At 34.4% G+C, this 14288-nt stretch overlaps 5 protein-coding genes across 5 annotated transcripts; 2 read left to right on the top strand and 3 right to left on the bottom strand.

Moving 5' to 3' along the window:
- Nucleotides 1–663: 663 nt before the first annotated feature.
- Nucleotides 664–1420, top strand: MONOS_13586 (uncharacterized protein; the record flags this gene model as incomplete). Its single annotated transcript, XM_067866300.1, has 2 exons — nucleotides 664–1175; nucleotides 1324–1420. The coding sequence occupies 2 exons, from the start codon at nucleotides 664–666 to the stop codon at nucleotides 1418–1420; spliced, it is 609 nt and encodes a 202-aa protein (XP_067727373.1).
- An 803-nt stretch (nucleotides 1421–2223) lies between these two features.
- MONOS_17564 (uncharacterized protein) lies at nucleotides 2224–3273 on the bottom strand (the record flags this gene model as incomplete). The annotated part of the gene is made up of 3 exons (XM_067870496.1): nucleotides 2224–2290; nucleotides 2403–2607; nucleotides 3090–3273. The coding sequence occupies 3 exons, from the start codon at nucleotides 3271–3273 to the stop codon at nucleotides 2224–2226; spliced, it is 456 nt and encodes a 151-aa protein (XP_067727372.1).
- A 108-nt stretch (nucleotides 3274–3381) lies between these two features.
- MONOS_13587 (uncharacterized protein) lies at nucleotides 3382–4762 on the top strand (the record flags this gene model as incomplete). The annotated part of the gene is made up of 2 exons (XM_067866301.1): nucleotides 3382–3648; nucleotides 3710–4762. 2 exons carry the CDS (start codon nucleotides 3382–3384, stop codon nucleotides 4760–4762), a joined length of 1320 nt encoding a protein of 439 aa, XP_067727371.1.
- A 654-nt stretch (nucleotides 4763–5416) lies between these two features.
- On the bottom strand, nucleotides 5417–5830 carry MONOS_13588 (uncharacterized protein; the record flags this gene model as incomplete). Its single annotated transcript, XM_067866302.1, has 1 exon — nucleotides 5417–5830. The coding sequence occupies one exon, from the start codon at nucleotides 5828–5830 to the stop codon at nucleotides 5417–5419; it is 414 nt and encodes a 137-aa protein (XP_067727370.1).
- Nucleotides 5831–8684: 2854 nt separating this feature from the next.
- On the bottom strand, nucleotides 8685–11816 carry MONOS_13589 (putative ATP-dependent DNA helicase; the record flags this gene model as incomplete). Its single annotated transcript, XM_067866303.1, has 3 exons — nucleotides 8685–10509; nucleotides 10579–11077; nucleotides 11378–11816. The coding sequence occupies 3 exons, from the start codon at nucleotides 11814–11816 to the stop codon at nucleotides 8685–8687; spliced, it is 2763 nt and encodes a 920-aa protein (XP_067727369.1).
- Nucleotides 11817–14288: the final 2472 nt, after the last annotated feature.

Raw genomic sequence — 14288 nt, 5'->3', positions numbered from 1 at the left:
CACACAAAACTTGGTGAAATTTTCCCCATGATCCTTCAAACAATTGGAATTTTATATGGAATCAAATGCTTCCAAAGATTCAGATCTTCAAATTGGCAAAATGCAATTACCAATATTCTTGTTCTGATGCATAACCATTTTTTATTTGGAAAAACAGGTGAAATGATATCACTGGCACACGCTTTAACACTAGTTGGAATGCAAAAGTTCATTAGAAATAAATTAACAAATTCATTTATTGAAGCAAAACACGTGATAGAAAAGTTGGATTCAAAAGGAGGAACAGATAATCTTTTCCATTCAATCAGTGAGCATTCTAATTCGGAAATAACAATTCTTCAACAAGGTCATTTAAATGAAGACAACAGACTAGTTCAAATGAGATCTTCCTCGTTTTTTGGACCAAGGGATATTTCATCACACTCAGATTTTTTCAACTCAACAAATTCTTCTTTTTCATCTTCATTGCAATCAAATTTATCCAATTGTTCTTCTTCCAGTTTGGATAAAAATCAACTTAGTGATATTTCTTCTCCTTTTCAAATTAATACTTTCTCTCCATTTTCTATGACACATAATTACTATTTATCAAATGATAGTTTCAATCTTGCTTTGGAAAGGTTTCATTCATCTGTTAGAGATGAACAGGTCAGCTTTTTCACAATGTCTCAGAACCTCAATTGCTTTGATGATATGTTAAAAGATAAGAAACTTGATGACGTCTGTGCAGAAATCATCAAACTCCTTCGAATTGCAGATACTGTCGAAAGGGGTGAAGCGCCACAGCCAGAAGAACCAAAGACAAAAGAAGAATTTGAAAACGAATCGGATGATTTAGAAGAAGATTCTCTTGGAATTTTATTGGCAGAAAAAGATATGAATGATCCTGATTTTCAAGCAGCTAATATTTTTGATTCAGTCACAAGATCTCCATCATTATCTTCGTCTTGTTCATCATCTTTTTTAACATCATCATCAAGATTATCTGACTCATTTTCAGACACGAATGAATCTTCAGATGTTGCAATTGAATCGGAAGATGATGAAGTTGAATTGCTTTTTGCAAGCAAAGTTTTCGATATCATCTCACCACATTCGACTGACAAAGAAGACGAAATGTGCCTCAACATTTCTTCTTGCATCACGTCAGATTGGAGCAATAGGATGGAGCGAAGGTTTGAAATATTAATAAATTCAGTTTTATTCAAAGAAGATCATAAGCTGAAAGAATTATGTCTGAAGATATACCAAAGTGAGCTGAGTGCATCGCCAAGTTCTGTTATTGAAGATAATGCTCAAATCTATTATATGAACTTATCAAAGAAAAGTTTCAATCACACCATATATTCGAATATTTGTTTTTCTTTTGTTTCATCACCGTGCAGCGAAGCAAGCTGTGAACGAATTTTCTCGAGGATGAAAAGAATAACTGGAGACAACAGACACTCTCTTTCATTTAACACTCTCAACGCATTGCTTTTAATGTAATTTTTTTTTATTCATTTTTACAATTTAGTTCAGCTAAGTTTTTTTTGACACATTTCATTTTATGAAACTTTCAAATCAATCTCAATAAAAAAGGTTAAAAATGCATTATCTCTTTCATAAGAACAATTGTGAAATGAACACAATAAAAAGAAATAACGATAAAAATATTTTCGTTGAACAATCCACTTCAATCTTTATCTCCGAAGAGGAAAATGTTAAAGAAGAGAAAGAAGAGAAAGAAGAGAAAGATGAGGAAAATGAGGAATAAGAAGAAACGAATCATTACATTAATTCTCAACCGCTAATTTCAACGCCTTCGGAACACTCATCGGAATAAACTCTGATAATGCACAGACTTTCTGTAATGACCGATAACGTTTCGCAGGTTCATTGATCACCATCTTCACAGCATTTTGCCACCTTCTCTGAGCAATCACATCTAACAAGTCTGATCTGTTGTCTGACAAAAAGAATGGGCTGGCTGTCTTCACTCGTCATTCTTCTGTTTGTCTCCCCTCTTCAAAACCCTTCAGTAGTGTCTCCGGATCAGGTTCCCCATTAAACACACTCCCAAACGCATATACTCATGTCATTGCTGCACAATTGGTCAGAATCTTTTTCACATTGCCTGCTTCAACTTTTTCTCTGCTCTGCTTGTCGCATCAATTTCCCACTCCGTTGTTGACTTCATCTTCACAGAATCATCTGTGCTCCATTACTACCGACGCTTCCACTTCACAGCACAGCTTCCGAAGATGAAACGGGATATGTGTGTTCGCATGACAAATCAGCTCCTTCCGACCTATTCATATGAAGTAATCAAAGTCGCACTTTTCTGCTTTTCCTCGATCTCTTCGACAAGCTTTCAGAACTTATAACACAATTCTCCTTTTTGACCTTCTTTTTATTAATACCATTCCTTATCCCATGCTGAGCAAAGTTTTTTAAATTCTCCACGGCCAAATTCCTCTTCGGTGATGTTTTTCCGCTGTATCTCTGCCCGTCCACCCATGGTGCTTCCTGGCTTCTTGTCTGCAGCATGTTCAGCTCGTCCAGCATCTTCTCCGACTGCCCATCTGCAATGCACCGCCTCATTATCCACGAGCTCCCCTTTCGGATCTGCACACAGATCATCAGCCCTCCACCAGATTAAACAACAATGAGCTCTCAGCTCTTCTGCCTTCGCTCAACCTCTCCTCCCCTTTTTTCTTCCTCTTATTCTTCCTCTTCCTCTTCTTCTGCTCTGTTGGAGCTCCACAAATTTAAATAGCATCTGAACTCCTTTGTTCAACTACGGCTTCTTTCTCTCAATTATCCTCAGCTCCATCACCTCCTGAGTGCTGCCTTCTTGAACAAAATACTCGGTTGTCATTTTCAGCTGTCCGCTTTATTCTTCTGCGCTTCAGCAAGTCTTCTGGAAGAAGAAGAGAAATGGAGAACTTCGCCTGAAACATTATGGAGTGAGGAAGCAGCGCATTTGGTTGAAGTATCTTGAATGTGATGCAGTGTGTTGAATACGACATAAAAATCTCATCTTCTTTTCCCTTGCATTTCTGTCATTAGCTTCTCCATCTGCACTAACTCTTATTTCAGATGAAAACTCTTTTTCTTCTCCTTCTTATTCTTCCTCTTCCTCTCCTTCTCCTTCTCGTTCTCTCTCTCAAACTCTCTCTCCAACTCTTTCTCCTTCTCTTTCTCTCTCCCCTTCTCTTTCTCATTCTCTTGCTTATTCTCGTTCTTCTTCCTCTTCTTCCTCTTCTTCCTCTTCCAAGCAGCTCCAGACATTCAAGCAGAACAAGAGCAATTTAGAAAGCGCAACTGTGGATAATATGATTAATGTGCTGCTGAAAATGGTGCTGTGTGGAAACGAGGAAGGAATTGAATTAGTTGTGGATGTGCTGGCAGAGAAGACGAGGAAGAAGCAAATGCAGGAAGAGGAAGAGGAGGAAGAGGAGGAAGAGGAGGAAGAGGAGGAAGAGGAGGAAGAGGAGGAAAGAGAGTCAGAGAAAGAAGAATATGATGAAAAAGAGAAAAAAACACAAGAAGAAGAAGAAGAAGAGGGAGAAAGAGAAAAAACCAAAGCAACATTCACAAATAGCATCATCAGAAGACGAACTGAATCTTCCCCTTACCCAAAAACACCCATTCGCATCTGTCGCAGTCATCTTCGTGCTGCACACCAAAGAAAGAGCAGGATGTTGTCCGTTCTGTATGCGCAAAGTCGCTCGATGTCTCATTATTATTATTATTATTATTATTATTATCATCATCATCATCATCTTCTTCTTCTTCTTCTTCTTCTTCTTCTTCTTCTTCTTCTTCTTCTTCTTCTTCTTCTGATTTCCCCACTTCTTCTCAAACTCCTTCTGTTCCCAGAAAGAAAAAAATGCTTCACAACAGAGCTTCTTCATTCTCCAGTCTCATCCACCTCAATCCAAAAAGAAATTGTATTTCTTCTTCTTCTTCTTCCTCTTCCTCTTCCTCTTCCTCTTTATCTTCTTCTTCTTCTTCTTCTTCCTCTTCCTCTTCCTCTTCCTCTTCCTCTTCCTCTTCCTCTTCCTCTTCCTCTTCCTCTTCCTCTTCCTCTTCTACTTCTTCTTCTTCTTCTTCTTCTTCTTTTACTTCTCCTTTTTCTTCTTTTTCTTTTCATTCAATTTCTCAATTTGTAACTCACTCAACAACAGATTCTCTCTCTCATTCCGTTTCTCATTCAGTTTCTCATTCTCTTTCTCACTCTCACTTTCACTCGCATTCACATGCGCATTCTCGTTCTCATTCTCATTCCATTTGTCATTGCCATTGCCGTTGCCATTCACATGCTCATTCTTCTTCTCATTCCTCTTCTCATTCAGATTTCTATTCAGAAGTACACACAAAGGGAAGCTCATCAGCCTGTGCAGTGCTGGGTGAATCAAATCATTCGCCATTTGGAGGAAATGGCTGGAAGATAAGGATGAAATCTGATGTTTGTTTGGATGAAGGAAGAGAAGAGGAAAAAGAAGAAAAGAAAGAAAAGGAAAGAGAACATGAATTGGACTCGGATTCGGATTCGGATGTTAAGACAGAAATGGAAGTTGAAGGAGAGGGGAAGAAAAGAAAATGCAAAAGAGAAAGAGGAAGAGGGAGAAAAGAGAAGAATGTGAAATTGGATATCAAAATATCAAAAAATGCCAAAGATTCGAGAACAAATGCAACATCTCAATCAAAAAGAAACAAAAATCATCGAATGAAACACCACAACAAAAGAAAGGAAGATGTCGAAGATGAGAAGTAAATGAGAGAAGAAGAAGAGGAAGATGATGATGAAGTGGATGAATAAAAAAATGAAAGTGACTCTTTTTTCAGTGAAGACGGAGCAGAAATTTTTATTGACTTCATTATAACTTCGTCTCTGATGGAAAAACAAGCAATATCAATGCAGATGGAAGAGGGGAAGACAATTGGAATGGGAACAGGAGAAGGGAGGAGATAAAGAAAGGATCTTCAGATTGAAGGAGCATGGGAAGGAAGAAGAGGAAATGGAAGATTTGACGAGTGTGGGAATGAGAGAGGCAATAATAACTTCATTTACACATATGCATCCCAATCAATATTGTCCAATCAAATCAGCTCTTCTTCCCAAACCGCTTCCAACCTCCAAAACCCTGTTTCTTCTTCTCTTTCTCTCCCTCCTCCTCCTCCTTCTTCTTCTTCTTTTTTTTTTTTTTTCCTTCTTTTCCCCTTCTTTTTCCCTTCTTCTTATTCTTTCCACTCAGCACAAAACAAACAACTTTCTTGCCCAACTTCTTCATCGAATTTGTCTTTTTCCTCAATTATTGTCAAACGTTCAACTGATATTTACGACTGCTCCACATTCTCCAGTTATTTCAATTCGAATTTTTATTGAAGAAATACTCAAACACCCATCTGCTTCTCCTGCTGCACAATTCTAATTTCTCGCGTATTCCAATGTTACACAGCAGGCACGCAAAGTGAGAGCATTGTTCAGCATTTGCGGCAGACGCCTCTCTGAAAATATCACTGTCCATGCTTCCGCCTTCACAAACCTCAGACGACTCAACCCAAACGTCTCCACAACCAGCAGTGCCATCGCTTCTTCCAGCTTCACCTGGTTCTCTTTTATTCTTTCCAAAAACTCTCTGTGAGCTGTCGGATACGCTCCTTTCTCCTCATTCACATCACCTTCCTCTCTCCTTCCATCTTCTCCCTCTTCTTCTCCCTTTTCTTCTCCCTCTTTGCCTCCCCTTTCTCCTTCCTCTACTTCTTCCCGCTCCTCCAGCACCGCCAGCGCAATCGCTGCTTGTGACAGAACCACATCCTTCATCCTTACCCCACGCAGCATCCAGTGCTATCCCACAATATCTCCAACTTCACATACTCCAATCACTTCTCTTATAACTTCGTCGTCCATCTTCACCACAAAATATTTGAACTGCAGCAATCTCCATATATGCAGCCTCGCTGTCACCTACAAACAGATCGTAGAACAATGGAAAAAACATTCACATCCACCTCCACAAATACAATCCATCTCTTCAACTTCGCTCACACAGACTCTGCATGCAACGGAAGAAGCTTCAAACAAATGAACCGAAAGCATCACTGAAAGCGCCACATCGTATGAACACACAACACCCCCATATGGAACCCCCCGCCGAGCTACAACAGAGATGCTGCCAAATGAATCTTCTTTGAGAAAAGTTATCGAACAAGTTGTCAGCTCCTTCTCTGGTACAAAGACAATATTTTCATTTGAAAAAAGATTACTATTTGCTCAAAAACCCGATCATTTTTGAGTTCTGGAACAAGAAGGAGCTGAATTTCTTTGATAATAAAACAAAACGAGAAAAAATATTTTTATATAAATTGATAAATTAGCAAAAACAACGAAGAACATGAAAGATGATTGGGGTTCAAGAAAGAGATGAAAGTGCTATTTTGCATTGTTAATAAAAGAGAAATTTTGTGGGAAAATGGATGAAACGTTTTATTTTTTTAATCAAAATTTCTTTTATTGTTCCATATGTTCTTTTTGAATGTTATTTAATAGTAATAAGCAATGAAATGTTGAATTTTTCACAATCTTTAATTTCGTAAAAAAAGTATACTAAGATAAGCAGTATTCATCTTTTTTGAAACACAACAAAGAAGTTTGTTAAAAAGAAAGAAAGCATTTAAAAAATCAGAATGAATTATCAAACGGATGAAATGAAAACAATGAAATAAAAACAAATTGTCAGTTTGCACAAAATGGCTAGAAATCAACATTTTGAAAAAGTAAAAAAAGCAAAAATGTTAAAATTGAATATGATATAATTCCAATTTTGAATTTATATCACCGTATTAGCGCAGAGTAATTTTCTTTATATTTTTTCACTCTATATTATGGAAACGAAATGATCATAATATTTTGATCTATTATCAATAAGTCACTGACTGACTTGAAATAATAATTATTTTAAGTCACAAAGGCTTAGCAGAAAATATAACATTTTGCATTTCAATAATTGCTTGACACGTTTATTTGTTTGTTGGAGCTATTTAATTATTTATTGAAAAAAAAAAGATAGAATTCTCTATGAAACTTTTCAAGTCTTTTCAAGATGATAAAGAATACTGAAATTTAAGATTTTATTTGATTTTAAACAGTCAAATTTATTTTATATGTGATTATAATTAACTTTTAATACTCAAAATTGATAAATTTTAAAAAGTTGAAAAAAATAAAAATTGATCACATCATCCCATAATAATATGATTTTATCTATGAAAACGTCAAAAGTGTTTATTTTGTCAATTAAGTATTTTTCGTGAAATTTGTGTGTACGTTACATGTTTTTAATTGCAGTATGTTGCTTTGATACAATTGTTGATAATCAAAACGCACATTTTATCCATTGAATTTTCAGCTGCATGAAGAAGGTGCCAAAAGGTGAGTGCTTGTGATCACACTTCGGGAATTAAATAGCATGAAGTGAATGTATGTATCTTTCATTCTATATTATATTTTTTCAATATTAAATTCATTTTAAAAAGAATTGGCTGTTACAATCTGTTTTTCTAATGTTTGAACCGATTTTCATAAAATTATTGGAATGTTGTGTCAATTTGTTGGTTTTCATTGTATTTCTTTGTAATTAATGAAAGATTAGAATATTTTAAGAAAATTAATTTTTTTTGATGTTATGTTTATGTTGTTTTTGGAATTTCATATAATCTTTAAATATTCATTTAATATTTTGTGATTTTTTTATAAATTCACATTATCACAATGAAAAACTGTTTATTTTTAAAAGATCAGCTTTTTTTTTCGATTTTTCCAAAAAATTATAGCAAAGTTAACTTGTGAAAATTTCATAACTACGTTATTGGAAATTGCTCTTTTAAGTTAGAAAATATTATTCGAAGAATTGGGAAATTGAATAATCCACGATCCGATTAAAAACTCAACAGAAAATTGGACTATTTTGAAATAGTGACTTTTTTGATTATTAGACAAAGTTATTCTTATTATAACACGAATTTGATATCATCCACAAAACAAATAATTCAATGTTTCTCTTTCCGAATGAAATCAAAACTTTTTAATCACAAAATGAATGAACAAAAGAAATGCAATAAAAAAACATTAGTCATCAAGAAATTTTTGTCAGAGAAGTGTTATTTTATAGAAAAAATTGTTCTTTCGAAATAATTCTCTGATAACATAAATGATGTTAAAACAATAATTGAACAAAACTGTGATAATTGAAAATACACTACAGCTATTTCAACAAAGAGCTGAAAAAATCGTTGATGTAATATTTTCATGATTATACATAGAAATTGTCACTGCGTTTGAATTAATAAATGCAAAAACCTTTCTTTCTCCTTATGTGAAAACAAATTGACGTATATTTCCTCTTTAAAAGTTGATATTGGTTTCTGCATGTATAATAATTTGATTATTTTTTAATGTTTTGCTTTTTTTCTTCAAAATAACAATATATTTAATCGATCAAACTTATATTTATCATATTTGAATGAAAAAAGTCATGGATCAAAAAGAAAAAAAAAGAAATATGGAAATTTAATAGTGGAAAAAAATGCTATTAATTAAATAAACAGCGAAGATATTTATTTTGCATTAAATAATATAAAATAATACAAACTGTCAAAATGGCTGATTTCGGTATAGCGTTTACATAAACAGTTCGTTATTGAATTAATTCATTATATACAATGTTAACAACCTTGTTTTGTTTATATTTTCTCTTCTGAGGGAGAGCAATAAATAAATTTTTGCTGTAATGACATCTGCTCATGGAAACATACAGTTGACCATGAGAATAAACTGGGTTTGGAAGATACAACCCAACGTGCGAAAAAGATTGCCCTTGCGCTTTGTTAATGGTCATAGCAAAAGAAACCCGAACCTGGATCTGCAGGCGTTTGAGACAAAATGGCGGAGTCCTGTCTCTGGCTGTTGTCAGTATTGGAGCAAGAATTACAGAAGAATTTTTATCAAATGAATACGAAATTGAATTGCATCGAATACACTGCTTCCCCAGCTGCTCCACTATTAGCCTTGTTCCGTTGCAAAGGCCATTTGCGAGGTCCAAATTTCTGAGAAGAATAACAATTGCTCCAACCTTTAAACGAAGCTGGTGCGGTGGCAATCCAGAAGGAGTCAGTGAATTAAGATATTCAATACTAAATGATGTGTAATCGTCATTGGGATCTTCAAACTCTGCTGAATCTGCACTGGTGTAAGTTCTTGATTCTGTATTAATAAGATCTAGTATTTGACTATTCACTTCAAATGTGTCATCGTTTTTTGTGCATAATATACAACGATCTTTCATCATTTTTATTTCTTCCATGTCGTTGAATTTGTTTCCGAACACGCATTGAATAAGTTGATCCTCATTTATTCTCCACCGTGGAACATCAATTTTTTTGTTTTCATCCATGATCGATATATCACCATCACCAACTTTTCTGAGAAAGCTAGCAAATGCTGCATCTGCTCCTGTTCGCATGTTTGTTAATAGGGAATGGACCTGAAACGAACTCCATAGATCACAACTTTTGATACTGCAAGAAATCATTTCTTGCCTTCCTCCACCTCTCACAACCGGTGGAAGTTGCCTAAAATCTCCTCCCAAAACCATCAAAACTCCTCCAAAAAAATCCTTGTTCTCATGTAGATCTTGAAGAAGAATATTGATAGCAGTTAATGCATATTTCGGTGCCATTGGTGCCTCATCCCAAATAACACATTTCACTTTTCTTAATGATTGGGCTTTTTCTGAATTCAGTTCCATTAGAGAAATTGCATTATGTTCCTCAATGGGCACAGGAAGACGAAAAAGAGAGTGAACAGTTTTCCCTTTTGGAAGCAAAGTGGCAGCAATCCCAGTCCAAGCAACACATTGACATACAACTGAATGAGCAGACAAATAATGGTAAATAACATTATATAGAAAAGTTTTTCCGCTTCCACCGGGTCCATCCAAAAAATGACAATTGCATACTGTTGAACCTCGGGATGAACTCAGGATGCTTTCTTTGATACTCTCAAACGCCTCCTTTTGTTTTTCATTTAACAAAGGAATATTTCTTGAAGCAAGAAACATGTGATCATCTTGCGATAAATCATCAATGCATTTTATGGGTATAGGTCTGGGAGGGGCAGATATCAGATCTTCAAGATTATTATTTTCGGAACGAAATTTAAAGTATATATCGTAGTAAGCTTTTGTATAAGCGGAATTTTCTTCATCTCCTTTCATCAAATAATCTTCGGACATATTCTTTTTGAATTTCTTCCACAATACCTCTGGATTCACAACATTGTTGAACAGCAGAATTTGTGTTAATACCTTTCGGAGTTGATTTGGCGATCCAACTGAGGAAACTTCTTCCAAACATTTGTCCCAGTTTAAATCTTCTGACAATAAACCTCTGGATGCTGCGGCTTCCTTGAAAGTGTTATGAATGTGGTTGTCGTATGTTTTCTCATACTCATAAGATGTTGGACTTTTAACATTTAAAAGCAGCAGACGAAGATAATATCTTTCTTGATATCTTGGACTGACAGTTTACAACCTTGTGACTATTTTAAATTTGTAACTTCGATATTTCCAGGAATAAGTTTTTTTGTCGAAAATGAATTTGCTTCCAACATCTGAATATGTCAAAGATCTTGAATCATGAGGATCATCTGAAATGTTCTCTCCATATTTCTTTTGACTGTCAGCATTCAATTTAAAGAAGGCAGTCAGAGTTGTATCTCTGTGTTGTGCATTTTCCATGGCTTCATATTCTTTTCCCGAACGAAAGAAAACAAACTGCCTGTCAGGGAGATGAACAGCCAAACGAACTACAGTGTGCGACATTCTTTGCATTGAATATTCGAACAACCTCCAACATGCTTCTGGGGATCCAACATATCTCATATCAATATAGTTTCTGATTTCATCAATTTTTTCTGTTTCACTTTTTTCTTTTTCATTTTCTGTCTTTTCAAAATTAGAGATCGTCGAAGATGAATTCGATGCGGATGGAGATGCGGATGAGGAAGTGATTGTTATTTGTCCATCTGAACCTGAAAAAATTTCTTTGTTCAAAATTTTCATGGATGCTCTATCTGGCCCTTTGTACACATATTTGTAAAAATATTTCACACTGAAAACTGAGGAACGTATTTCAACGTTGATATAAGCATTAAACTTTCAAAGCAGGTGGGGATTGTATGTGACAATCCATCTATTATCAATTTCTTTTTTGTTTTATATAACCACTTCACCTTTTCTTCTTTTGTATTTAATGAAACCTTGTCTATCCTTGGTTGTTTCTTCACAAAATTGTTTCGGAAAACGCTTTTGACACTTTCCATCAGCCATACATTGGGCATTTGGTTTATCGAGCCCGCATGGTCCATGAACCATATGCCTCAATACTATATCTCTCAAATTATTATTTGATCCATCTTCACTGAGAGGAGGAATTTCTGCACATGTGCATTTATCAATATCCTCTGATGTTCTTTGTTTGTTTTGATCATTCAAAGTGAGAAGCAAATGGCAATGCGGGAGTCCTTTTTTCTGAAACTCAATTTTATATACATATGCTTTGAGTGTACCAAATGGTATTCCCTTCTTTATGTCTCTCATTAATTCATCCAGCTTGAGTTTGAATACTCTAGCAATTAGATCTGGCCTATCCGCTTGGTGTATGTGAGGTGAAGCGATGTTCTCGATCATTTCAGTCCATTTTGGATTGCACGTGAATGTCATGAAGATATCTGGCTTTCCATATTTTGATACTATGCTCATGGCGTCCATATAGCATTGTTTTGACTATCGGGGACTTCCAACAAATGAGGAAGGAAGTATTATTCTTCTTCCCAACAACATTTTTTGATTCAAAGAAGATGAGGAAGATGGGGAAGAGGGAGAGGATGAATGAGTATCAACATTGAAATCGTTGCTATTTAACGCGACATTCAATTGATTTTAATAACCTCCGAACATTTGCTGTTGGTGTGTATGATAGTACAAAGTCTTCATTCCTTCTATTCGACAGAATGAATCCACAATATATTGTTGAAATATTTTCCCTCCATGATGAATTGGAGACCATGAATTTCTGATAGCAATAACGTTGAGTGCATGTGTTCTAATATTTGATCTGAATCTTCTTTTTTTTTGTTTTGAATGATCTTCTTTTTTTTTTCATTTCATATTCATTATCTGAATACGATTTGTTATTATCACTTTGATTCTCATCTGAAAATCCAACTTCATCATCAGTTGATGAATTTTCTTCTTTTTTAACTTCCTCCTTTTTATCGTCTTCGAAAACTTCTCCATTTGGAAAGAACAAAGGATAAATAAGTGGATCACACAAAGGATCGTTCATGGCAATAGTTGAGAACTTGTCTTCTTCAGCATATATGGTTCATCGCTGCACAGGAGGAAGCCCATCTTCACTGACGAATACTGCAGCAACTCCGTTCGATTGCGGAGCAGCAAACTCTTTCCCAAGTTTTCTGCCTTCCGGATCAAAGGTGAGGCAAACTTTTTTCATTTTTCTTCCCATTTCCATTGCCTTTTTCCGCTCCTTTGAGTAAACATCATTCATCATTTTATAGCTTTTTGCAAAGGGATTAGAATTTCGGAACCATTGAAATAGAGAAGAAAATAGATTAAAAGAAACTCGCTTATTATGTATGTTTCTTTTAACTTTTCCAGTTGCCTCTCCAGTGTCAAGAATAAAAACTTTACCAAACTTTGGATCATCATTATTTAATGAATTCATTTGATAAACTCTTCTCTTCGTTTCTCCTTTTATAGCAAATTGCATAGAGAAATAATCTGGTGTTTCTGCATAAAAAGAACCGCAAGCAAGTAAACAGTTAATTTTTCTGATATTTTCAAAAAAATTGTCACTTTCTGGATGCTCATGATTAAAAAGAGAACGGAGAATATCTGGAAAATGATCGATATCGATTAGAGGTTTGTGTAATCCACTACAACAGTCATTAAAATATAGAATTCCATTTCTCTTTCTTTGAATCTCAGAGGTGAAATGCAGTGCCCCACATATATAACATTCAAATTCCATTGGACCCAAATAAAATAATATGTTGGAATAATCGTTTTGTTTTCTCCTGCACGTAATGGGCACTTCATGAATATCGTGTTTTTCAAAAAATTTTTCATTTTGAAAATTATTATTTGTAATTAACATATTTTTGCGACGTATTTTGACTTTTTCCATTGCTTGAAATGAAGAACATGCTTGTTTGGTTTCATCTTCGCAATACAAAGATGATGAACTTTCATTTGAATATTCTTCTTCATCGAAATTAGTTTCATCATTATCATCGCCATTATTGGTTATTTTTTCTTTGTTTTTTTTCACTTTCAATTGTGTTTTTGATCTAAAATAATTAACAACAAAATGTGTATTTAATTATAAAAATAAGTGTTACTTTGGACATATTGAGATTAAAGCATACTCATTAACTTTTGGTCTTCCTCTCCCTCGCTTATTCGGCCTTCCGCTTTTGCTTCTCTTCAAACTGTTCATTAGCGAAAAAAATTGAATATCTATCAATTATTTCATCTGCACAATAAAAAATTTAAAATTTTAATACAAACATTTCTGAATTAAAGAAGTTATAAAAAATAAAAAATTGATTATTGATGAAATTAAGATTTTGAATAGGCCTCTGCGACAGACCGACATTTTTCAAACATATCGACAAATCGACCGACATAATAATTATTATGTTTTTTTTCAATAAAAAGAATAAAATAAAGAATAAATAATTATTTGTTGCTCATTATTATAATAATATTAATATCTTTTAAAAAAGACAATTCTTAGTAAAAAAAATTTTTTTTTCTTACCAAAAATTTGATATTTGAAAACTTTTTCATGGGTCATCGACAGATCTTTGTCGAGATCAGTCGAGTGACATAGATCAGTCGAGTTGTCGCTATGTCGAATTTCTCAGATTCATTGAAAGATGATGATCCAGAAGCAGTCACTTCCACACTTCCAATCGATCTGAAAATCTCTTTGAAAACAAAAATTAATGTGTCACTTTCATTTAAAACTCTTTTTTAAATGTGAATTCTTTATTTTTCTATTTTCATGAAAAATAGCCTTCTGTTTTTACGAAGAAATGTGAGGAGTTAAAAAATGCAAATTGTTCCTTTGTTAATCTTGTTTTGTCAAAAGTCACAATAAATGGAAATTGTATGCATAATTTGTATTTCTGTTATTTCTATTTTAACCTATTCAAA

The sequence above is a fragment of the Monocercomonoides exilis genome (genome assembly GCF_001643675.1).
Source record: "Monocercomonoides exilis strain PA203 chromosome Unknown scaffold22-1379369, whole genome shotgun sequence".
Classification (NCBI taxonomy): Eukaryota; Preaxostyla; order Oxymonadida; family Polymastigidae; genus Monocercomonoides; species Monocercomonoides exilis.
The sequence above is the reverse complement of the archived record's forward strand: the minus strand, read 5'-3'. Positions and strand labels throughout refer to the sequence as shown.